At 49.1% G+C, this 26,010-nt stretch overlaps 4 protein-coding genes; 2 read left to right on the forward strand and 2 right to left on the reverse strand.

Annotated features, from left to right (window-relative positions):
- Nucleotides 1–22,706: 22,706 nt before the first annotated feature.
- Nucleotides 22,707–22,874, reverse strand: CHC_T00005947001 (hypothetical protein). The gene has a single exon (XM_005717512.1). The coding sequence runs from the start codon at nucleotides 22,872–22,874 to the stop codon at nucleotides 22,707–22,709; it is 168 nt and encodes a 55-aa protein (XP_005717569.1).
- A 298-nt stretch (nucleotides 22,875–23,172) lies between these two features.
- On the forward strand, nucleotides 23,173–24,012 carry CHC_T00005948001 (hypothetical protein). Its single transcript, XM_005717513.1, has one exon. The coding sequence runs from the start codon at nucleotides 23,173–23,175 to the stop codon at nucleotides 24,010–24,012; it is 840 nt and encodes a 279-aa protein (XP_005717570.1).
- A 613-nt stretch (nucleotides 24,013–24,625) lies between these two features.
- On the forward strand, nucleotides 24,626–25,291 carry CHC_T00005949001 (hypothetical protein). Its single transcript, XM_005717514.1, has one exon. It carries the CDS (start codon nucleotides 24,626–24,628, stop codon nucleotides 25,289–25,291), a length of 666 nt encoding a protein of 221 aa, XP_005717571.1.
- A 58-nt stretch (nucleotides 25,292–25,349) lies between these two features.
- CHC_T00005950001 (hypothetical protein) lies at nucleotides 25,350–25,893 on the reverse strand. XM_005717515.1 is given in 2 exon segments: nucleotides 25,350–25,539; nucleotides 25,540–25,893. 1 exon segment carries the CDS (start codon nucleotides 25,891–25,893, stop codon nucleotides 25,540–25,542), a length of 354 nt encoding a protein of 117 aa, XP_005717572.1. The 3' UTR covers nucleotides 25,350–25,539.
- Nucleotides 25,894–26,010: the final 117 nt, after the last annotated feature.

A 26,010-nucleotide genomic window follows, 5' to 3' on the forward strand; every position in this document is an offset into this window, starting at 1 on the left:
ATACATTGCATTTTGGTCGCCACGTGTAAAACATTGCATATCGATCCACACGTGTAATACATTGCATTTGGGTCCACACGTGTGATGTGTTTGTCGCGCGACAAGATCTACAAAAGTTGTATGGGTGGCTACCCATACTAGAATCAACCTCTAAAAAATTAACAAAAATTAATCTAGTTCCAGTATGGCTGGCCAGCCATACAGCTTTTGTAAATCTTGTCGCGCGACAGCCATTACATGTCATTCCAAAGAAACTTGTCTGCGCATGCAGGCCTGCGCGGTATACCCTTCCCTAAAGCATTATTTGGTAAAAAAGGCTAATTTGATGATTCAGTTCTCGTTGCTGCCAGTGCGGACAATGGGTGCAGTCTTTCATCCCTGGACTCCAGGGAAACGCTCCGGGGCCTAAGCGTTCACCTCTTCTACAGTTTCCCGCAATGTTACCTCCGTGCCTCTCTGCGTCCCGCCAAAAAAGAAAATAGCCGGCACACAACACCTTTAAAGGCCAAACAGTAGTATTTGATCCACGATCAAACACTTTCTCGTCATGTTCACGAAACAGGCCTCCAGTTTCCCGAAATGTTACCTCCTCGCTTCTCCCCGTCCCGCCAAAAAAATGGCGGGCACACAGCACCGTTAAAGGCCAAACAGTAGTAATTGATCCACGATCAAACACCTTCTCGTCCTGCTCCCGGGATTGGCCTCCAGTTACGGACAATTCACGCCCCCTCCGATGTCGATTGGAATGCGTCGTCAGGCAGCGCGCGCCAAGCAAGGGACAGACGGGACGCAAGGGCCAAAGACAAACGGCAGACAGCGGTAAATTTATTGAAGATGAAAAAAAGATTGCCGATGTGGTTCGCCTCACAGTCAACTGTGAGGCGAACCACACTGATGATCATCAGTCGTGGGACAGCAGACCGATTACAAAAATGTCTCAAGACCAAGGACGACGACAAACTGTCCCGCCTTCTTGACCCAGCCAACAACCGTCCCGGAGCCCCCCGTGTCGTCAAAGCGGACGAGGACAAAATCATTAAGCAGCGCATTAAATACACTGCCTCCCGGGGATTTGCAATTAACAATTATACATTGCGAGCTATCATGGCTCGCATTGCCAATGATGGTCGACGCGGTTTTCAGACGAAGGAAAACATGCCCTCCCCGGACGTTATTCGTACCTGGAGAACCCGAAACAGGGATATCACGTTTCCAACAGCCGATCCCACGAATCTTCTAATCCTAGTTACTCCCCGACTCCTCTAAATCTCCGAAGCACTGCGAATCCCTAAAGTACAAAAACCATCCTACTCCTTACTCCTGAATCCCCTGCCGGCCTGTGATCAGTGGCCTCTGATCACAGCTCCCCACTGATCACCGGTCCTAACTCTCAAAATTTGCACCCCAATTTGCAAATTTTATACAGCAATGACGATGTCGGACGACACCCCCTGCCGGCCTGTGATCAGTGGCCACTGATCACAGCTCCCCACTGATCACCGGTCCTAACTCTCAAAATTTGCACCCAAATTTTGCAAATTTTATACAGCAATGACGGTGCACCGGTTGACAAGGAGAGTGGGTGTATGGTGAGGGAAACGAAAAAGTTAAGGATCAGACTGGCTGCGGGAACTAGAGAGGTGTAGGGACACGGACTTCGAAAGGCGGGGATACATAACGTACCCCCTTGCAACAAGCCCACAAAGGTAGCAGACCTGAATTTTGTTTGCAATAACGATACAGTTTATATGTCGCAACTACGGATATAGAGGCCGGCGCAGAGCTTATAGTCAGTGCATAAAAGTATGCAGAGCTGTGTGGTAGTACTAAAAACTGTTGAATAAAGACCAGAGTTCTTGTTCCGCACATATACTTATGCCTGACGTGGCGGATACCCTTCCTTTCGCCCCCACACTTGATAAATACCACCGTCTGGGAGACTCCTGTGTTGTACTGCTGAGTTTGATGTGCATATGAGACACATATGGTCGTCGCTTTCGGCGCTGTACTGCTCGCAGTAGTGCATAACTAATGCCTTTCGAACGTAGCTTCCAAGCTCAACCAGCGCTCTTCTTTCGTTTCGTTGTTGTATCATCACCCCGTATCCATCTTCTTCAGCTTCGCACTCCTTCACTGCGCAATATCGTGTTGTTTCTTGACTTTCTTTCTCACGAGCGTCCAGAATCCGGACTTGAACCACGGCTAGCACCATCCAGAACCTTCTGTCCTCATCATGCTCAGAATCATTGTTCTCATGAAGAGTGAATGTGAGATCAGGATCTGCAGTCGAAACTACAGAAGAATGCAAGGCTTGAATCACGCTCCCATAAGATATAGTGGCCAAAACAGATGTCTGGTCTCTTTTCGCCCGTCTGTTATTTTGCACCACTTGGCAGTTCCATATATCTGTACGGTTACGGAATTTCCATGGTCCGGCCGGCCACTTCTAAGACGTAGCTTTTGTTTCCATAAATGCTCTAAAAACTCCCTTGCTTTCAACAGAAATGCAAGGTCAGTTGATTGGAACATTTCCGAATGTTGACCTCCGTCTGCAGTGTTTCCGAGGTTCATAATTACTGAATTGTCTACGCGCCAGTCCTTCCTACTGAGAGACGACGATAAGAGTCCTTTCCGATGTAATCGAAGGTTCTGCAGAACAGGAGTTGGGAAGCAGTCCTGAAGCTTTTGTAGAAATCTTCCCGCATCCTGAAGCCCAGAACTGTCGTAGCCCAAGAGATTTAAAACCGACTTCGCTGTCTCAAAGCTCCAGCCGTTCTCACTAATGTCAATGCCTTCAGTTTCAATTGCCAGACGAGTCTTCCAGTCGTTGGCAAGACGATGTTCCATAGCCTGTAATTGTGAGTTTTTCATATTGGATTGAGCTACCCCCCTCTTCAATGGCTGATGAGCGCTTTCAAACAACAACTCTTGTACATGTCTTACACTACCGAACAGTGGCAATGTATGTGTGAAGAACTCCAACAATCTGTGAAGGTTTGGTTTGTCCAAATGAGTGGAGGCAAAGCTGTTTGTGCGACACAGCTTATCTACTCGAGATAGGTAACGAAGTGCCATATTACGAATCTCCAGAAGTCTCTTGGTTCCTCCTTCTTCATTGTGTGTGTCTAATGACCTCTTACCATCTATCCTTGAGTCCGGAAAGTACTGTGTTCTGCTCACGAGAGAGGAAAACAGGTCGAGGAGGTCGAGAGCTTCATCGATAGTAGCACAGTTTCCGCTCTCTCTCTCGCCTGTGATTTTGTTCACGTACCAAGCACTCTTCATCGCCCGTGGTGCTACCAAGAGCAGGCAGTACATAGACGATATCGTCATTGAATGTAGCACATGCTTGTCATGGTTGATTAGGCTCTCCTGATATATGAGATAGCCATCCTTCAAAGCCATCTTGGCAATTGCCTCGGCATCTTTGCGTACATCTTTTGGTAGCAGTGTTATACAGAGATTCATGATGTCGCGACCAATCCCGACGAAAAGATGATCGGGGGCCACAACGCATGAGCGATACGAATCGAAAACAGAAGGAACAACCGGTTTGCTACTGCCGAGTACACGAGGCACACGAGCGCGAACTTGTCGCAGTTTCTCAGAGAGTTGATGAAGTGCCTGCAAACTTGTCTCAAACGTATCTGCGTCATCCATTCCGAGGGCTTTCAACTCTTCCCTGGATAACTTGGATCTCCTCAATGCAGTAGCCCGGTTCTCATCTCTCGCGAAAGATGGATGGTCGGAATGGATGCGGGTTGTGTAACAATACTTGCTTCCTTGAAATCCAGACTTGTCGTACCTACCATAGCTGCATAAGTGACATGGAACATTGGAGCAGTGCCCTAGTAGGTCCAAAGTGTGGGACACTGCAGGATAGTCTCCAACGTACCCGACGACATCGAGAAAAAGAACAACCTTCTCTCCTTTTGCAGTGGTCATCTCAAATCCCTTTTCTGTCCCCTCAATGATATCATCAATAACTGCCGCCAGTACCTCGTTTGTAGATACCCCTGGAGGAGTTAGCCCGATAGGTCTGATGGCTCCTGCTCCATTGCGGTTCTCCGGAGCCATACCTATTGGCAGCATGTATACACCACCCATGCTTCCTTTCTTTCCAATGTACGGCGTAAATCCATCAGAGTACAGAAACATTCTATACACAACGTACTTTCTTCCATCTTCCAAACGTCCACTGCTTTCCGCATCGACGCGATGACCCTTGTTCATTGGATTATCATCGGCAGATACTCGTTTCACTACGGTTTTGTCAAACATCTGGTTGTAAACGCCCCTATTCGTTCCGGTGAGATTCGAAACATTTCTTTCAGAAGATACAACCAAGCTGGTGGCGTAGTCGTCATCACAGTTCTGTCTTCTCCACATCCTATACACAAGGAAGGGTGTTTGCGTTGGTTCTTCCGAATCTTCGGCGTCTGGCTGTCCTGGGAGTGCAAGTTCGACGACCATGTCACTGGGAAGGAATGCCCGAGATTCTGGTCTCTTCGTCTTCATCGTTTTGGTACGCTTTGAATTGGACTCCGCCTGCGGTTCTGTCCAGTTTGGCTCATCGTAAACAAAGAAGGAAGATACAACTGCATCAAATCTCATGTTCGTTGAGGACGTTACTGCAAACTGGGCTTGCATCAATCTGCCCTTCACCGCGTCACTTGTTTCGAACGTAATGTTAAGAAGGAGCCCTTTTCGCAGTTTCACTGTCACACCATCTTCGGTTGGAATCCGATAAACAGATAGACTCCCAGCCCTATCCTTGATTATTGGAGTGTCCTCAATATCCGAGAACCTCGGTATCTCGATTGACGGATCCATATCATGCCGTCTTCCTTGCACCATCTCCCGCAATTTTGCTGTCGAAAAGTCAAGTTTTGCCCAGTTGCTCGGTCTTACAATCATGGTCGGAGCGCTGTCCTGTGAGGTATACTTTCCAACGCCAGCCTTCGACCCAGACTTCGACAAATCTACAGTAAACATTTCTACATGACAAGGAACGAAGAAGTTGGATTTCGCAAATGGACGAACACGTCTCTTCAGAGTAGATGTACTTGGCAGTTTGAGAGTGAGCTGCTTTTCATTCGGTCTCCAGTTCCTAAAGTTGGCAAGTGTCTGATACGCAGTCTCGCTGAGACGCGTGCTCCCAGTTGCTGTTATTAGTGATGCAATATTTGTCCAGGTCAATCGAATTCCACCAGAAGCGCTTTCGAACATGCTGTCTATCAGCTCCTCAGACTCCTCAGCTTCGTAGGCATTGTCCTGCTCAACGCTCAATCCAATGTCTAATCCAGAAATTCCTTCGCTTTCTTCACAACGGATCGTGTTATTCCGTTCGGGGTGAAGACTTGATGGAAGTGCCTCCACACCGTCATGCATGACGCCTTGGTATTCTTGGAGGTCGCTTAAAAGCCCGTCTTTCAAAAGGGAAGCATAGGATTCTGACTGACCGTCTAGTAACATGAACCCATCTCCTGGACGTTTAGCTGGCTTTGTAGACAGTTGCCTACATGGCCTTGCTCTTTTTCGATTTCTTTCAAGCTGAGGTTCAGAAGAAGATGGTGCGTGCCCATCCGAAGTAGTCCCTTGTGATACAACATCTTCGGAACGCTTTGCATAAGGTCCGCGTTTTTAAGAACCCAACGACTCTTGCTTTGACGCCCCATCTGTGACAGTTTCGACCAGGTCCGCAACTAGAAGTGGGGCTGCAGTAAAGTTTGGCATGGACCTCGGCATTAACAAGATTTCAGCAAGCTTACTGCTCTACAGCCGAAAGAAGGTCTTTTGTTACATTTGGCGATGCATACGGTTGTGCCGTTAATATTAAAGCTTGGTTCAATGAATAGAAACGGTAAAAAGGATATGCTCCTACTCGCATTTTGATGTGATGCCGCATGCAAAAGCTCAATGAATGGCTGTCGTTAAGGACAGCCATGCCATACCGAATTCGGTAATTTCAAATTGAGATTTCAGTACGACACGTGCCCATGAACAGTTTGAAATATCTAGCTACCGGTTTTTTCTAAACACTGCATATATATATGCAGCAATATAGTTCCAGGACCAGATCCAACTCCCTGCACGCGCGTCGTCCGCAGTCTTGATCCACCATGCATCCCGTTTTCTGACAGTTTCCTTTCTGCGAGTTGCGTGTTCGGTTGAGATATCATCCACACAGTAAGTGAAGCTACTTCTCCCACAGTCTTGACCCACAACGCATCTGTTTCTCTAACAGTTTCCGTTCTGCAAGTTGCTTGTCTGTTTGAAATATCATCCGCAGTAAGTGACGCCACTTCTGCCACAGTTCTGACCCACCACGCATCCATTTTTCTAACAGTTTCCTTTCTGCTAGTTGCGTGTTTGTTTGGGATATCATCCACAGTAAGTGACGCCACTTCTCCCATAGTTCTGACCCACCACGCAACCATTTTTGTAACAGTTTTCTTTCTGTGAGTTGCGTGTTTGGTTGAGATATCATCCACAGTAAGTGACGCCACTTCTGCCACAGTCCTGACCCACCACGCATCCATTTTTCTAACAGTTTCCTTTCTGTGAGTTGCGTGTTTGGTTTAGATATCATCCACAGTAAGTGACGCCACTTCTCCCACAGTCCTGACCCACCACGCATCCATTTTTCTAACAGTTGCCTTTCTGTGAGTTGCGTGTTTGGTTGAGATATCATCCACAGTAAGTGACGCCACTTCTACCACAGTCCTGACCCACCACGCAACCATTTTTGTAACAGTTTTCTTTCTGCAAGTTGCGTGTTTGGTTGAGATATCATCCATTGTAAGTGACGCCACTTCTGCCACAGTCATGACCCACCGCCCATCTCCGTTTCTGACAGTTTGCGTTCTGCGAATTGCGTGTTTGGTTGAAATCTCATGCGGAGACACGAGTGCGCTGCAGACGTTTGGTAAGTGAGCGCTTTCTCTAGGCCATGCCGTTTTGCGATTACCTACAAAGCTGTAACGTAAGTTCGCACATTCTCTAACACATTGAAAGTTTCGAAGAACTGTTCTGACCAAGCTTCACAGCGTTCCTTGTCTCACTGCAGGTCAACCCGCCCGTCTTCTAACTCAGGATCAGGTAAGCCATCAGTACACCCTCCTTGGTCTATCAGAATTCCAATCCACCATCATGACGTACTGTGACCGTAACTGACCTCTCTTGTTATGTTTCTTGGCGTTGATTATTGTATTTAACAGAAGCGCAATGAACCACTGCTGCCGTATTCCGGTATTTGGACGGGGTAGATGTAGTGTATGTAGCCGTAACAATACTCTTTGGTTGCTACAAATAAATGTGATGTGAACGCCGCTGGAACCGCTATCGGTTTCATCCTTCGGGTTGGGACCGTTTCTGGACCGGCGGGGTGATATCACCTTTGCAAGAAAGGTACTGGATTAACATTTCATTGACTGAGAGTAGGTCGGAGCATTACGTCTAGTGTTGCATTGGAGCTGCGAATGGAGACATATTTTCACTGCCCTGGAGCAGCAAAACATGGTCGTCGGTGGCTGCCCATATGCAGCGATGATCACCGTCTCATCATTGCATCAATGTAAAAGCGTTTGGCCCTGCGGGACCTGCCCGTGTACAGCGCCAGCCAGCCATCTACCGCCGCAGGCCAGGCAGAGACGCTGTGCCATAACTATGCTGCTTTTCAGCCAATGGCTTTTGGCACTGCGAGACTTACCCGTGTGCAGCGCCAGCCAGGCATCTCCCGCCACAGGCCGCGCAGAGGCGCTGTGCAATAACTCTGCTGCTTTTCAGCCAATGGCGTTTGGCACTGCGAGACTTACCTGTGTGCAGCGCCAGCCAGTCATCTACCGCCACAGGCCAGGCAGAGACGCTGTGCCATAACTATTCCGATTTTCAGCCAATGGCGTTATTGGTAAAAAATGTGCAAAATCGCGACATGAAATCAACAAGCGTTGCTACATTTATGACACATTTTTTGCTGGCCCGGACCAAAATATTTGCACCGATTTTTTATTGCCTCCGATAGGCTGATTTGACCTTCCTGTGGAAGGCAGTTGGCGGAAGGATTTTATTGAACTGTTAAGCAAGAATCACCATCGCTTGCATCGCTTTTGGTCTGGAAATCGTCGTCGTCATCATCAGCACTGGCATTCCATTCGCTGTCTTCATCATCATCAGCATTGGCATTTCTTTCGCCGCGGCTTCTATCCACATCATTTCCGTCCTCATCATTGTGCTCTCCCGCCAATGGCCCAATTCTGGCAGCGGTCCTTTCTATCCTATTCTCACCTTCTGTCCCCTTTTCGCACAGCTCCTTCTCGATTATTTCCAAAACATCGTCCCCTTCGAACCTCAGCGAATCCCCGAAGGCAAATGCTACTGAATCAGGGAGAGATACGTCTTCTGGAATGAAATAGAGATGGTAGCGAGTGGTGAGCTTATCTGATAGGCGACTTTCATAACCTGCGCCAGCATGCGTTGCATAACCATGACCGACAAATACGGAGAAGGGAGGAACGGTGAGTTTGCGTAGTGTCAAATCTATTGACAGGTGTCCCAGCTCAACCACGGACTTGAATACAAACTTATGAGAGTACTCACAGAACCAGATAGGGAAGGGGTCATTATCGTTCACCATGAGGAAGTACCCCGAGCACTTATCTCGCTCATTCCGACTTCGCACCTGAAAATCGTTGTGCGGTACTTGGCGAGGGCAATTCTTGCCAGTTAAAAGCAGGCGTCCGCCTGTCACCGGCGTGCGCATCTTCCCAAACACTCTATCTGTGAGCCCAATCAGTACAGCCAACTGCCCCAACCATGCATCAAGCATAGCTCGACGAACAGAGGCCCACACATTTTCTGGGTTTTCTTCGGTTTCTTCCATGAGCAACATCCTGGTGCTGGAATAACGGGCCTTGCCTTCGTTCCGGGATTTCTTATCACCTTCTGACTCCCCCAAGTTGACTATCGGGTTCCAAAGAGTGCGATTCTTCTCCTTTTCCAGCGCATTCTCTCCTGGAAACGTTGAAAGATAGTGGTCGAATAGCTCCTGAATACCAGTGTCCGTGTTCACAATGCTAAGAGGGGGCTGCCGGGCCTGTATCACTTCTTTGGCCAGCGAGTGTGGTTCTGCAAAACCTTCCAGTATGCAGAACCCACGCTCCTGCAGTAGCATTCCTTTCCTCATAAAGTATGCCCTACCTTCGCCTTTCTCAAAGGACGACGTTACCGTATCCCAATCTAGCTCACTTTCTGAGTCACCCAAAACGGGGTTTGCCTGCCTCACTGATTCGAGGTGCTGCTTTTGAGCAGCCATGAGCCAGGCCACTCGATGCATATAGGTCAAATCTTCAACGTTCACGAAATTGTGAGCTCTATGACCTAAGGGAATATGCAAAGCTTCTAGCAATGGAGTGTGGTGCAATTCGCCTCCGTTGGCTTGCACTTTATTGGCAATAGAGACGACTTCGGACGGAGTCCTCAGCAGGGCATCTTTCCACCAAGGGTCAACCTCACCACGGTAAACGGGTGCATCTCTGTAACCGACAGGGAGCAGAGGAGGCAAGAAGTCATCGAAAGGCACTTCAGATTTGCGTAGGAGGGGCTCACGAGACCCGTCCGTATCAACGATTTCGATCGGAGGTCGGACAGGTCGGACAGAAAGCGGTGTGTTCGTGGCAGTCTGCTTGGCCCAAGTGGCCTTCTTCTTCGCCTTCTTCTTCGCCTTTGGACGGGATTCAGTCGTGGTGAAGACTTTAATAGGAGGGGAAGGAGGAGGTGAAGCTTTCCGCTTACGACCACTGCGACGAGATGGGGCTGGTTCGGGAGATGATGTGATGGGCGTCCTCGAGCCTGTTTTCGCGGGTGACAGCACGGGTGTCTTCGCACCACCAGAGCCATTTGACTTGACGACGACGGAAGATGGCACTGCCGCTGTAGAAGTCGATGCACCTGCCGCTGGCGCTGCCTTGGGCTTATTCCCGGCTTGTTTCGGCTCGAAATGGGAGATAATCCTTGAACCAAAACGTGAGGATCTCTGCGAGTTCTTATCTTCATCTACCTTCTTGCTGGAAAACAATCTCATACTGTTCACGAAAAGATCACCAATGGAACTTGTCTTGTTTTTTGGTTGCTTCACTTGTACTTCTAGGAACTCCGAAAAGGACAGTCGTCCTGGAATGCCATATAGGTTGAACTTACGGCGACAAATCTGGTAAAGTTCCATAGCCGTTCCAAAGAAGGGAGTTGCGTCAAATGCCCCTGAAGATGCAGGGTTGCGGACACATGCATGCATGCTATCCAGGAAGAGCATAACACCGCACTCATCGACCTCGTAAAACTTGCTGTGGTCAAGATGCACAGCCCCAATCTTCGGTCGCTCATCGGGTTTGAAGGACAACAGCCTATCAAATGCACGGGGATATTTCGCGAAAATCTTGGCAATCCTTGCGTAGCGGCGATACGTGGGCTTCTTCATGTTCGGAATAATCTCCGATGTGCACATCTCTGCGGCAACATTCGACGGCCTTACTTCATCGACGGTGAGGCCAGTTTCTAATGCGAAAGACTTCAGATAGGACAGAACACCGTGAATATGTTCTTCCAAGCTCTCGAAAAGACGCACTGTCGATGCTACCTGATTCCGATGGGAGCCAAGGTGAAGCATCTCGGTGCTGTTCATGTCCTTCCCATCACGGCGAAGAATAAGCACCATACGGAGCGGTTCATGTAGCCATTTCAGCCCGGGTTCCTCACCTCGAGTATGCAATATATTCTTCATACTCTGTCGACGATGAAGACCATCGACAACAACCGCACGTATATCACCCCTCAAATACCTTGAGACGACCTCACTACCGTGCCCATCATCGGCCAACCGATTTTCCATGACGAGGCCACCAAGGTCCACATCACCCACATTCGGGTTCTCAACATGACGAATAGTTATTGTCATCAACCCGCTTCCGTAGTCGTAGCCGTAGGTTATGAAGCCCTCCTCAAGCCGTTTGACATACTTGGTTGCAGTATCCCGAAGTGTACAAGGTGGCTGGAGAACTTGGGACAGCATAACGCTCACTTCCACTCTCACGTAGGCAGACATGTCGTAGCAGCGGATATTGACATCTTTTCCATGCTCAGCGAGCTCGATCGTATCACCCAGATCCCCATCTTCTGGTGCGGGAGGAACCATTTTGTCAACGTCAATCACTGGCGCAGGCATAGCAGGGGTAACTTCAATGGCTTCGTCACCTTCTGGCGCACCCGGATATGGCTGCGGCACAGGCGTCGCAGCGGTATCGAATTGCATTTTTCCTGCTTCTTCGGGTTTCGGTCTTTGGTCAGCTGGTCTCGGTGCGGGCGGTAATTCACACGAACTTTTCAGACCGGAAAGATTGTTCTCTTCTTCAGCCTGAGCTTCTACTGGAATCATCATCCTCGTATCCCAGGCGTAGAGGCCAGCAGTGTGCAAATCACATAATTTTTCAGGTGGTCCCTCACCTCCTTTGAATTTGTAGGGATAAGGATGATTACTTGCATTCGTCGTGAGCGATGCACCCGTTACGACCACGGGGTCTTGTTTCGCGGTTTGGGGAAGTTTATGCAAGTGTAGTCTGCGTTGTACAATTTCACTCTCGTCCCCAGCTGTAGACAGTTTCGCAGTCCCCACTTCCATAACTGCATCTCTCACAACTGCGAACAGCTTGACATGGACGCCCTTCTTGATGCCACGAGCTTCTAAACCCTTGCCATAGTCACGTCCGAGGACTTTGCGGACAAGGGCTTCGTTAAGGGCACTCCCTGTTGCACCACTGCTTCCGGTACGGGCACCGCTACGCCCCCGATGTCGGGATCTTCGACCACGCGTAGTTGCATTTGGCATGGTTTTCACAAGGGTGTACTTAACGCGGAAGACTGGCTTTCCTTGCGAGGGATATGTAGATAAGCGGGGAAGACAAATGTGATAGAGACGCAGAGAGATGGATGAATGGGGGGTTCCGAATGAAAGCTGTCCGTCGCGCCACGCCGTTAAGAAGAGATGAGATGCGACTGGCTAAGGGCCTGGCTTTTTTACCCGATTTTACGGATTTTTACGGATTTTTACCACCTGGGATGGTGGTACTTTGCAGGCTTCGTCCCACTTTGAAAAAGTGTTCGGGCGAACAGTCGGGATTTGCTGGTCATGGTTCGCGAACCATGACCAGCAAATTATAAACGCCTATAATTTTATCAAAAAAGTAACAGTCCATATTTTGCTGGTCATGGTTCGCGAACCATGACCAGCCCAGTATAAACATCTGTAATTTTAACAAAAAATAACAGTCCAGATTTGCTAGTCATGGTTCGCGAACCATGACCAGCAAATCTCGACTGTTCGCCCGAACACTTTCGTCATGATGTGAAAAACGTTTCCCTTAGCTGGGCTCACAAAGAAACGGCTACACTTAACCAAGAACCACAAAACGTAACGTCACAGGTGAGTACATGAACTGTCTATTCTACGGTCAAGAGTTCAGACTCAGAATGAGAATTCTCTCAAAGCAAATGCATACTGCGCATGCTTCGAGATCATCATCATTCCCCTGAGCCGCCTCTTAGGGGCGCCTTAGGGTCGGAGAAGGTACTGTACTGTGCCTACGTAATGTGTTCTCATTTTGAGTTTCGAGTACCAAAAAAATGGGACTCGAAACTCATTATGAGTTTCGAACCCCCAAAAAAAGGGACTCGAAACTCAAAATGAGAATGGCGTCGAGGCATGGCCAAGGCGGCGCTTCAGGGGTGGAGCAGGTACTGCACTGCGCATACGTACAGTATTCTCATTTTGAGTTTCGAGTACCAATTGCATCCGCTCATCCCGGCGCCTCGCTCTATGTCATACTTCGCCTGTGCCTGTGCCACCGCCGGCGCCTAGCACGAGGTCTTCAGACAAAGCCTGCGACTCCCAGTTGCGCGTCAGAAAGGGGTCCCGGATAATCGGTATTCCTCACGACACGCCGAGATAAGGTACGACTTCCCTTCAGATAGTTTTCGTAGCTAGGGGCCTGGCTTTTTACCCGATTTTACGGATTTTACGTATTTTAACCACCTGGGATGGTGGTACTTTGCAGGCTTCGTCCCACTTTGAAAAAGTGTTCGGGCGAACAGTCGGGATTTGCTGGTCATGGTTCGCGAACCATGACCAGCAAATTATAAACGCCTATAATTTTAACAAAAAAGTAACAGTCCATATTTTGCTGGTCATGGTTCGCGAACCATGACCAGCCCAGTATAAACATCTGTAATTTTAACAAAAAATAACAGTCCAGATTTGCTAGTCATGGTTCGCGAACCATGACCAGCAAATCTCGACTGTTCGCCCGAACACTTTTCCGAAGCATACCCTTTTTTTCACTACGCCGTCTCTAACAGCCCATCCAGTCCTTACTTTTCCAGACTTCACTTCGGAAAATAATCACCATTGAATTATGACTTCCGCTCGTGTCAGCTTCACCCAGTTGTGTCTCACTCACTTGTTTCACATTCTGAGAAACGAGAAATTCAGAACAAATTTCAACCTTCGCGAATCCAAGACGTCTGATGTACTACGCTGGATACACAAGCAAGATGATGACAGCGCGGTCAAAGCACTAAAGGCGTTACTGCTGAACAAAAATAGGAAGCGAAGAGATCCCGGAAATTTTCGATCTTCATTCAACGACGGACCACCTATTCTCAGAGAGCTCGGTACAGAACAGGTGAAGCAAATCTTCAAATCTGCAGTTTCCTTTGTCATGTACGGGGAGAAAGACTCTCGAATCTTCGAACTTTTCGAGATGCTCTTCGCGTCGGGTAAGATCAGCCCCTCGTTAGTGGTTGGGAGCAAGTATATTCCAGCCAAGGGCAACAGATATGCTGTGCCAAGTTCGTCTAAGTCTTACTTCGCTACAAAGCCTCCTGATACATTCGAGGTTATTATCTACATTCACGCCTTGAAAGTTGCTGTGGACTACTTTCAGAGACAACGGAAACGCCGGAACAAGATTTCGAGTTCGTTTCGGATAAGCTATACCTGCGGAAATCGTCTGGGCTTCGCCATTCAACTCATTGTAAAGGCGTGGACATCCTTGGCGAAGAAGATAGGCCTCGAGAGCTGCGAGTCAATGATTTCCCCGTACGTTCTCTTCAAGGAATCAAGTGGAACCTTTATGGTTCTCGGTGAGAGCGACAGCGGCTTTGCGCCTACGTCACAGAGCCATACATTCCGGGGACACCGAAACGCCGCGATGGATTTGAAGCTTGCGGATCCTACTGCTTGGAAGAGGACCAAGGAGCAAGATTACGCGTTTAGGGAACTCACTGCTATGCTATTTCACCACTTGAAAGAGGTTTCTACGCATGAGTACCTATACGAATGTGCGGAAGACACGGACTGGGAATTTGTCAAGAAGTACAAGTGCGAGAAGAAAGACACCGTTGCTCCCGTTTTCGCTTCCTTATCTGCACCTACAAAAGCAGCGATAGGGTATGTTGACAATGGTGTCACTGCTATTGACGTCGATTCTATGGGCAATACTGAAGACACCGTTGATATAGGCGCAATAGAAGCATCGCAGGACGAAGATGAAGAAGAAGGTGTCAAGGAAGAAGGTAATAGGGTCCCTATGGATCCTCAGGATACCAGACCAGAAAAGCGTCATAAAACGTCTGGAACAAGGGGTGAAGAGCGGTATCAGTTCGCCTACGACAGGGTCATGAAGACGATGAGTCCTTTCTGCCGCATTCACGACGTCCCAATGACCGATGTCCTTGAGACAGATGCCGAAGAGAGTGGCTTCTACCTAGATGGAAAGGTGCAACTCATCTTGACAGACCCTCCCTATAACACGCGCAGGGAGGTGGAATCTCCCAACTCCAGCCATGACAAGCTTTCCGGATCTGACATGTTGGAGTGTGTTGTTATCTTCGACCGTGTTCTCAAACCGGGTGGACACGGGATTGTCTTTTGCTCAGCCCTCCAGTTCGCAGAGTGGTATTTCATGCTTAAGAATCATAAGCGCCTCAAGAACGGTATTGATGAAGATGATGCCTCACAGCCTTTGAGACAAGTCTACGAGAAGGTATTCAACGTTGAAAGAATCCCCCTCAACTTCGTACGGGCACCGGGTCACTACTTCCAGAAACGCCACCGGAAGGGATGCAGCCACATGTCAATTGTGCAGACGGCGATTCATTTCTGGAAACGAGGCTTGGAGTTTAAGGATGAACTCGAGCAAATCAATTACATACCTCATGGGTATGTTCCATCTCGACACGCCGCATGGACAAATTGCGTTGACGGGATACCCCGCATTGAGGGTGATGAGCGTGTAATGTTCCCAGAAGCTGGGAATAGCTCTATGTCAAAGGGAGGGAGTGATCACATTTCAGTGGATGAGAATGTCCGAATGTTCCTTCGACCCGAGCAGAAGAGCATCAGACTGATGATGGAGATGGTTTCAAGGTTCTCCCAACCTGGTGATATTGTGTTCGACCCATACGGAGGGACTTTCGCAACAGCGAAGGCGTGCCTCACTCTACCGATGCATCGAAAGTTTGTTGGTTGCGATTTCGATGAGAGATGCGTCGAGATCGCGGTTGTAAGTGTCCTTCAAACCTTTGCGAAACAGCTCACCTCGCCAGTATCGGATATCACTGCTTCTGTCGAGGAGATTGACTTTGCTATTGAATTCTTGGCTCACCCCAACTTGGAAGCTAGGGAAGCCGCACAGCATGCATCATTGTGGGACGCACCTCCCGGCCTACCGATTTATCAGAGGCTCCCTATACATGTTCACCGTTATCTATCGTGCATGAATGGTAATGTGGACATGGCACTCAAGTACAAGAATACTCCTCCGGACTTATGGCCGAGCATTTACAGAGCATTTCTCGATACAGTGGACACAGAGGCTCTCATGAGCCTGGAGGCTGCCGCGAAAGGTTTCGTTGTTTGCGAGTCCACGATAAGGCATACTTCTGCTGGGAGGGGCGTTTTTGCTATGCGTTCTTTCAAAAAGGGAGAAGATATTCTCACCTACTACGGGACAGTGGTATACAAGAACTTGAGTGGTCAAAATGCAGCCACCAAGGTTTACGGGAGTGGTATTCTAGGGGTTCGAAAAAAGCGATTCGCTGAAAAGGCCGTCCACTGCGCAGTAATGCAGTTGACGCCGAAGATAAGGAGCATCCCATATTCATCGTCCCGGCACCGTTTTGCGTCGCAGGCTACATCAATGATCCGCGGTATCTTCCGGATGACAGGGATGTAGAAGAGCGTCATGCCAAGCACTCCCGTACAGCAAATGTCCGGTTTGTGGAATCGGTGGCTTCTCCAAGCAAACATAAGCTTCGCTCGAACAGGCTTGTCATCATTGAGACCATACAGGAAATCAGCACTGGCGAGGAGTTGTTCCTAGACTACGGGAAGTCTTTCGCCCATTGGGGCTCGGCTCCACTCTAAGTGCGTACGGAAAACAATAATATCTGTTACAGTATTGGAAGAGAATGATAAGACCGCGACGTTATCTGTTTGGATCTGGGTGGTGTTTCTCTGCGAGGACGGTTTCAGGGGCATGTCAAAGAATAGACAAATTTCGTCAGCGAGGCTTAATTTCTTGATTTAGATGGCCAGGAAGAACCCCAGACGGGAAGAGATATTGACGCTAGCTGTAGAGACCGAACCTTCTTTCTAACTAAACACACATCTGACATATCGAGACATATCTTGCGTTTAAAAGCAAAAAAACATGGGTTCCCAACCCATATTTAGTGTACTATTCTACGGGGCCCCGCACACTCCCAAGCACACACTACGGGCATTCCCAACAAGAGACCCACTTTTTTGAAGCTGTGAAACGCAATATAAACGTACAGCACACGTTAAAATCGCACATATTGCTGCGCCCTTGGAGCGACCCTGCGCATACTTCGAGACAATTCTCCTTTTAAGTTTTGAGGACCTTTTTTTTCGGGGGTTCGAAACTCAAAATGAGTTTCGAGCCCCTTTTTTTGGTACTCGAAACTCAAAATGAGTTTCGAGCCCCTTTTTTGGTACTCAAAACTCAAAATGAGGATACTGGTCATGCGCACAGTACAGTACCTGCCCCGTCCCTGAAGCGCCCCTGGCCCCCCTGTGCATACTTCGAGACAATTCTCATTTTGAGCTTTGAGTACCTTTTTTTCGGGGGTTCGAAACTCATTATGAGTTTCGAGTCCCTTTTTCTTGGTACTCCAAACTCAAAATGAGTTTCGAACCCCTTTTTTTTGGTACTCGAAACTCAAAATGAGTTTCGAGCCCCTTTTTTTGGTACTCGAAACTCAAAATGGCGATCGCCATTTTACAACAGTATCGATACTGTTCACCTCGAATCATGCGCAGGGGCGCTTCAGGTAAAGCGCCCCTGCGCATGATTCGAGGCCATTCTCATTTTGAGTTTCGAGTCTCTTTTTTAGGGGGTTCGAAACTCATGAGTTTCGAACCCCTTTTTTTTGGCACTCGAAACTCATGGTGAGAGTACAGTATTTATTGCGCCCCGCTCAAGCGTTCTTGCCTGGTAAGGAAGTGTGGTATCATTATTTGTGTGCACTACCACCTTTGCGTTCTGCGCCGATAATATGTGCAGAACCCTACATTGCTGATATTTCAGAGAAGTTCCATGTGCTTTTTCGCTTCAGCAGAAGCAGACAGGGAGCGTAGAAAGATATATGTCATTGCTTACGGTTATGTCTGATGGATGTAAGATGTTTGAGCCCGTGTATCGGGAAGGGCGATCACTTCCAGGGAACCTCCCGTCATATGACTTCTACATTATCAGTGAACAAATTGAAGAACAACCGATTTTTACTTCATTGGTCATACACTACTTTCATTAGTGAGTAACTTCCATTCATGCCATTTGCGCAGCATACTCGGTGGCAGCTTCACGAACGGAAGAGAACTGGTCTGTGCAGATCAAACTCATGAAAAAAAGTTGAAACAACATCTTTTTGTATGCTGTACCGAGGACTATCTCGCTTTTTCACTGCCAAACCAGTCCAATATGTCTCATTCAGAACACCGAGTGCACTGCGTAAATCTTTTGTTCCCACGCCAAACTTTGATGAAAGGGCTTCATGGACTCGCACATTCGCACGCACCGCTGACTTCCAGACGCCATGGACCATGTTCTGTAGAGGAACATTTCGGATATCAAGTTCAGTGTCTTCTTCATCTGGCATGTAGCCATACAAATTCAATGTCTTGTGTTTCATCTTTGCAATTTCTGCGCACATGTGACTAATGACGGCTAGAGCAGATAGCTCTGTCTCAGCATCTGCTTTGGCTTCTTTCATTTTTGTCTTACTGGATTCAATACTCAGCATCATGTGACGAAAAATGTCCATGGGATTTCCGTTTTCATAAAAAACAGCAGGTCCAAGGTCTTTCTTCTCTGGCTTTCTCCATTTCCAGTTGGTGGAACTACCCCCTTCTGATCTCCAAAGGGCACTAAGCGTTTCAGAAAATTGTTGATCTACAACACAAATGAGCGGCACAACCTCATTCAGCGCGACAACAAGTCCAGCGACACGGTCTAATTCTTCGCTTATGTCATCACTATAAACCTCACTATCTGCAAGCTGGCCAGCGTCAACAGCGGCGGGATCATATAAATCGATGGAAATGTCGCCGTTGTGAACGAATCCGAGACGAATGGACAGAAGTTGTGTTTGAACTCGATTCTTGACCTTTTCAACCACATCGCGGATGTTGAACTTGTCTTCACGAAACGAATCAACCATGTCGGGAGTATTTTGAATGCCAAACCCCTCATGATTGATAACATTCTGCCAAATAACGTGGCAGTCTATCGCACAGAGACGAATGAAGAGAAAAGTAAAAGGAGACGACAAGCGCAACCACCGAGGCAGGCTCCCAGCCACTGCTTTGAACAGGGAAAGTTCGGCGACGAGGTGCTGGCATGCGTACTTAACCCCATCATCGCTGCAGTTAGAATAAGGTTCGTCACTACCCACCGATATTGACCATGCAAGGTTCACGATGCGGGCAGTTATTCTACGCTTATGTTGCGAACGTGCGGCAGGCATATAGCTTTTCTTGTACGTCTTGCTGTCCAGTGTTTTCGAAATTGTGGTGGCTACGACATCACGCGAATAGTGGCTCGACCTAGAACATAGTTCTTCAACTGCGTCTTTTTCCTTTAAGTCTTCGGGATGACATGAAAACCCAATACCACGAAGGAAATCATCGGTAGATTCATGAAAGAATTCACATACACGAGACCACATCACTCTCTCTCTCACAATGTTCTCCGTATCTTCAGCTGGTACGATAGACCGCCGTCGGTTTCCGCAGGTTGGTAATGAGCTCATACTCTGAACAGCATATTCCATCAATGAAAATGGCTCAAAAACGCCTTCGCACTCAAAGGATATATCGCTGTATCGGGGAACTTAGACAACAAAGTTCATAATTTTCATGTCGGGTAAGTAAAAATGTCGATATGTACGACTTGTATTCTTTCTAAAGAGCCACACAGCTGTGGACTGCAAGACAAGCAGACCTTATCCCCTGAACCCTTTTCTATCTGATTTTTCTGGGGTTTTCTTGGGTCCCGATTTTTCTACATGCCTATCAACGGCGTTCATCTCTAGACGCGTGAGACCTCCTATAAAGCGAAGCGACGTTTTTGTACTCCCAGAAACCTGCAGGCTTTTGATTCTCTATCCATTCAGTCAGAAATGCAAAAGAAGTTGAAGGCTGGAAGATCCAGCACGAGTAAGCGAGGTACCGTAGGTACGTGGGTGCGTAACCGGTGTCTCATACGAAGCCCAGGGCCGCTTCTCTCGCGAAGTGCTGCATCCATGACATTTAATATCCTTGTTACGTATTTTTTATAGATACAGTACATCATGATTTTAGTCCCGTTTTAGCGGACCCCCATTTTAGTGGGTTGCCCGTGGGTGGCCCGGTCATTATGCTGATCACTTTGGATGGAACCGGAACGGATAGAACTCTTTTTATCGTACGCTGTACAGTCCGGGTACCCGTACATCACTGCCAGAACGATGAATCACTCTCAACGTCCATTGCATGGTTCGACGTTTGTCGAGAAATCCATCACCCGTCATTGGCAAAGAAAATTTCAACTCTTTTTGAAAGGGCGCAACTGACTACAGCACGGCAGATAAGCTTCTCATAGGTTTGACGAAGTAGAAAGAGTTCAAAAAAACTACAAGTGAGACTAAAATAGAAAACGGACAAAGAGATGCTGGTACAGATACTCATACTGTACCAATTACTGTAGGTCTAAACCTCAACCTCAATTTCGAATCCCTTTTTCTGCAGGTTCGAAACTCATTTTGAGTTTCGAGTCCCTTTTTTTTGGTACTCGAAACTCAAAATGAGTTTCGAACCCCTTTTTTGGTACTCGAAACTCAAAATGAGAATACTGTGCATGTGAACAGTACAGTACCTGCCCCGCCCCTGAAGCGCCCCTGCGCATGATTCGAGGCCATTCTCATTTTGAGTTTTGAGTCCCTTTTTTCGGGGGTTCGAAACTCATGAGTTTCGAGTCCCTTTTTTTTGGTACTCGAAACTCATTATGAGTTTTAAGCCCCTTTTTTTTGGTACTCGAAACTCAAAATGAGTTTCGAGCCCCTTTTTTTGGTACTCGAAACTCATTATGAGATTTGCACCCCCCTTTTCAGGTTGCCAAACGCAACATAAACACACGCTACATGTGAACATTTCAGATCCTGCTGCGCCCCCAGAAAGGCCCTGCACGTGATGCAAGGACAGTATCAACTTGTGTGTTTGGCAGCCAATTGTTCGGGGCGCTAACCTCAATATGAGCATGCCATACCGACAGCTCGATTTGCACATGGTTTTCGCACAGCGAGCAGAACCATTTTACTACTATGCCGCATGCTAGAAATAGGATTCCGCATTCATGAGCGTAGGTTCGAAATCTTTGGAACTGCTTTCCCCAAACGCGTCGCAGCGCATAGTCCATGCATTCAAAAGCGTAGGAAAGAGGATATATGATCTTGCATTCCAAATAAAGTTCACGCTATTTTTTCGTTTAAGATATCATTGCTTACTTCCACTTAATAGAAACGACAGCATGGAGGCCTTTACATGCAAGGGCGGCGGCGTTTCGTTTCACTGGGGAAGCGAAACTCGGAGAGGGCCTGTCATCCTTCGTTTGGTGCTTGACAGCGGGATAGCCCCACAGCCTCGACAGACTCATACTGCGCCCTGTAGCAACTTGCGGGCTTTAGAACTGAGACTGGACGTGTAGCGAAAAAGGGGTTATGGAAGTGGGGACACTGAGTTGGCTCCACGCCTCGAGGCTTTCTTTTTCTGCCGAGGGCTCCCTTTCTTGAAGCGTATCGAAGGCCCCAGCGGGCTCACCCGCTGTGGCTATAGCCCCGCCAAGGTCAGATTTCTCACCTGGCGATCGACCCCGTGAGGGGTCGACTCTGTCCTCTCGGCCTCGACGGACGCAGATCGCGCTATTTTTCCTGTCTGCACATGTCGGTCAGACACAACTCGGAGGCTAAAAAATCAGTTGAAATGTCAGATCCCCGATTTGTCTGTCTAGAAAACGAAACACAGAGCGACACATACCACACCCGTTCTTGACAACAGCAAGCGGTCAAGTGTGAAAAAACCGAAGCGCAAGAAAACAAAAGAGTGACGGTTTCGAAAAAACGAACGCGCAAGAAAACAAAAGAGTGACGTCCGTGAGAATGATGGTCGGCGCTCGATATAAAAAACGTCGGGTCCCTTTTTATATGGAACCTAAAAATCGAACTGTTCGCAGCAATACGAGAGGATTGTTCCGGTTTCGCGCGCTTTTATCCGTAAGTAAACGTTAACTGTCAAGCAAAGCGAGGAACAGTAAACCTATACTCGATATCATATCGTCGAATAAACAATCACATGTCACTCAGTTTATAATGACTGTATGACATGTCTCGTAAGCCATTAAAGGCCATACAGTAAAGGTTAACCTGGTTGCGGGTAAATGTTTACCGGGGAATGTTAAGGAGTGAACATTTACTCGCAACCATCAACTCGACACCGGGTAAATGTTTACCCAGGAATGTTAAGGAGTAAACATTTACACGCAACCATCAACTCGACACCGAGTAAATGTTAATCTGCTTGCGAGTAAATGTTTACTCAGGAATTTTACCGAGTAAACATTTACTGTAAGCAGCGTTGTAACTGTAATTTGTCCTTTGTTTTAATTTAACGTCTCTTTACTTACAGCATCGGTGTATGCCGTTTGTTTAACTTAATGTGTACCTTATCATATACCTTACATCTTTATTTACAACAGAGCTAAGACCCGCCTTCATGGCCACCAATATAAAAATATCTTGCGTTGTACTGTAGTTCACTGCCGACAAATCAACTAATTTACAGTACTTTGGGTCTGGAATAAGGTAAAAATAAACTCCAATCTCATCATCGCTTTCGGCCATCACCAATCACATCGACAACTGCCCTTTGACGCAAGTCGCCGACAATACAGAGTAAAATCACGATAGAGTGAGAGCATCCCCACCGGTAGAATTAAATACCCCAACAACCAAAATTTGATGATTTGATGTCGATTGAAATCCCCACCGGTGCAACCAAATCATCAAATTTTTGGTGTCGATCTAAAAATCGGAACCAAATATCAAGAATTTGGTTCGGATGGTCTCTGTTTGATTACCCTTGACAATCCAGTTGTGCACGTTCTATTGGTCGACCGAAACGGCTTCCCACCAAAAGTGCATCGATGCGGTATTTGCCTCGAGATTACCAGTGTCTCCCGCCGATCCAGAATGCTCACTACGGCGTGCATGCTCTTCCCCCTTCCATCCCTCCAGAACGTCGACGGCCCCGCCATCCCTGAGCGCGTCCTTCCCCGCCCGGCTCTTACACAACAACAACACTTCCTCCCTGATGCTCTTCCCCCTTCCATCCCTCCAGAACGTCGACGGCCCCGCCATCCCTGAGCGCGTCCTTCCCCGCCCGGCTCTTACACAACAACAACACTTCCTCGACCAACCAGGCGCGAATCTCCGCCATCTCCTCCCGTCCCACCTCCTTTGACCTCCCCAAGCACATTGCCACCGCCGCCGTACCCCCACCAACACATCATGGCACTCGTCCGCCATCGCGCAGTTCCGCACCCAGCTCGCCCCCGCCAGCCTCTTCTCTGCCTCCCCCGCCTCCAGCAATCTCAGCAACCTCGTCAACAGCTGTCTCTCCGCCTGCCTTCCCTCGACCAACAGGACGTCCCTCCCCTCCTGGCTCGCGCACGCATTCGACAGCCGCAGCACATTCGGAATACTCGGTCGGTACCCTCTCCACGAGCACGAGTAGCGTGCCCCTCTCCCGAAACCCGTCCGCGCCCTCCGCTTCGTCCACGCCCGGCGCGAAGCGCGTCAGGTTGGACAGCAGCGCCGCGTGCAGCGCGACGACGTCCGCGTCCAGGACCACCTGCGCTGCGAGCCGCACCGCGTCCGCGTGCGTCAGGGCCGCCGCCGCCTCGTCCTCCGACAGGTTCACAAGCGCAGACAGTGCTAGCGCAGTGCGATTCGCTGCTCAGCAGCAGCAGCCGCCGCAGGAGAACGTCGCTCGCGGCTGTCGAGCCAATCATCCGCCGCAGCACCGCTGCCGCCGGCGCGTATGTTCTCTCCGGGATCGCGCTGCTCGCGGTCGCGTGGGGAGCGCGTGCTGTCCGTGAGCAGGGAGGACAGCGCCGGCAGTCTGTCTTTGTCCACGGTGGAGGTGAGAGGGAAGGAGTGCAGACAGAGTGGCGAGGGAGAAGGTCGCGGGATGGGTTTCGAGTGAGCGTGCGACTACGACTGAGGGTGCGATACGAGGGTGAGTACGAGTGTGAGTACAAGGATGCGATGGTGAGTACGAGGGGAATGTACTTCATTTGGTTCTCACCGGTGGGGCACTTCTTTCCGAAGCATCAAACAGCCAAATAACGAAACAACCAAATTCTAGGGAGCCAATCAAATTACAGAAAAAGTGTGCCAAGTGTTGTTATTTGATGATTTGATTTGATTGCGTACCGGTGGGGATGCTCTGAGAGCATCCCCACCGGTAGTGGCTATAAGTTATAAGTTATAACCGGTAGTGGTTATAACTTATAACCACTACCGGTGGGGATGCTATGATTGTCGGTCAGTGGTTATCACAATCATGGACCGCGCCGAGGCCACGTGGCCCGACGCACCCGCTAAGAGCCTCTACTCGGCAAACATCTTCAGCCCCGCCCTGCGGAGCGAGCCCAACTCCACGTCCACGAGCTCCGGCGATGAGAAGGGCCTCTCCGCCGCAGAGCGGCAGCAAGCGGTTGGTGATATTGGGCACCACACAGTGACCAACTACTACCGGTGCACGTTTGACGGGGCGGAGATTGAACTGGACAACTTTCGCGGGTGCTCCATGCAGCCGGAGCAGGTGGTCTTATTTGTGACGGATGACGAGTTTTTCAAAAGGGCGTCGCTCGTCGCGGAAGAGCCCCTCAACCAGGTAAGAGTGGAGCTTCTCGCGCCGCGGCCTTCGACGTCGTCGTCATCATCATCCTCGTCACTGATGCTGGACGAGCGCAAGACAGGCGTCACGGCCGACTTATCGCTGAAGAACATCTCCGTCGTGGGCGGGTGCGCCGTGGTACAGGCGGTGGTAACGGCGGTGAGCCTAGGCGAGGCGGAATTCGTGCAGGCGATTTACCGAGACACGTACCTTGCCAAGCGGGCGGTGGCACTCGACGTACCGCGCTCCAAGCTGCCGTTCTACCCACTGGACAAGCAAACCAAAACGTTGCTGCGACAGATGCCGTCGGCGATGTGGGTGGTGTCAACCAGCGCGGCCCACGGGGAGGATCTGGCGATGACGGCGACGTCCGTCACGGTGCCTGCGGCGGCGCGCGGGATGATATGCTTCAATGTGGGGCACTCGAGCGCGTTCTACGCGGGGCTCGGCGGGGTCGGGGCGGGCGTGAGGCTGTTCGCGCTTTCGACAAGGCAGAAGGACATTGCCGAGCGGTACGTGACGAGGGCTGCGTTGGGGAAGGAGGATAGGACACGGGTGGAGGAAGAGTGCATGGTGGCGGCAAGTTGCACGATTGAGCATACCGAGGATGTGCAGGACCATCACATTGTTTTGACGAAGATTGACGGCGTCAAGGTGCCGGAGAAGGACGAGGAGGGGTTGATGCCTTTGGTTTGGCAACACGGAAAGTTGATCACGGAAAGTTGATCACGTAGCGGTAGGCGCCGGGTGCTGAGAGTCGGCCCTTGTGCGCTACAGTATTAAATTATATAAACGCTTTTTTAATTGAAACAAGGTCTTGAGCAAAGAAAAATGCAGCAACTCACAACTCAGAAATGGCCATTAGACTCGCCCCTCCCGGTGCACCGCCGTTCCCATCGCCGCCCTCTCGTTTCCCCCCCTTTCTATCCCGATCGCCTCCGCCGACGACACCCTCATCCTCACTGAAGGGAACGTCATCCAAGCCCTCGACGGTGAACAAAACACACACTCGTTCTCCCGCCATTTTTTGTACACATACAAGTATGTGAAATGTATTGCAGAAGGGACTTCACTATACATGTATATATCACATTCAGGTTGCAACGTGTTTCTGACTGTCGTACCTCCGGTGAGTGAGAATGTCCGGCGAGCAAGAATGGCCGCGGCAGGAAACAATGTCGTCTCTGGCCATCCCACCGAGCACAAGGAAGAGTGCCTGGCCTCGGTCTACTTGACGGTGTAACCACAAACAAGTGCTGATCGGATAGCCACGGCGGTATCCCGTACCCCTGTCTTCTTCCTCCCTGTTTCCAACCATCTCTAACCATCTCTTAAGAGATGGTTGGAACAGGGACACTCAACACACTTACACATTAATACACATTAATGTGTGAGTGTCCGTGCACGTGTCCAAACAACCCAAAACCTCCATTTCACACAACCTC

This window comes from Chondrus crispus, genomic scaffold (genome assembly GCF_000350225.1).
Source record: "Chondrus crispus Stackhouse genomic scaffold, scaffold_328, whole genome shotgun sequence".
Taxonomy (NCBI): Eukaryota; Rhodophyta; class Florideophyceae; order Gigartinales; family Gigartinaceae; genus Chondrus; species Chondrus crispus.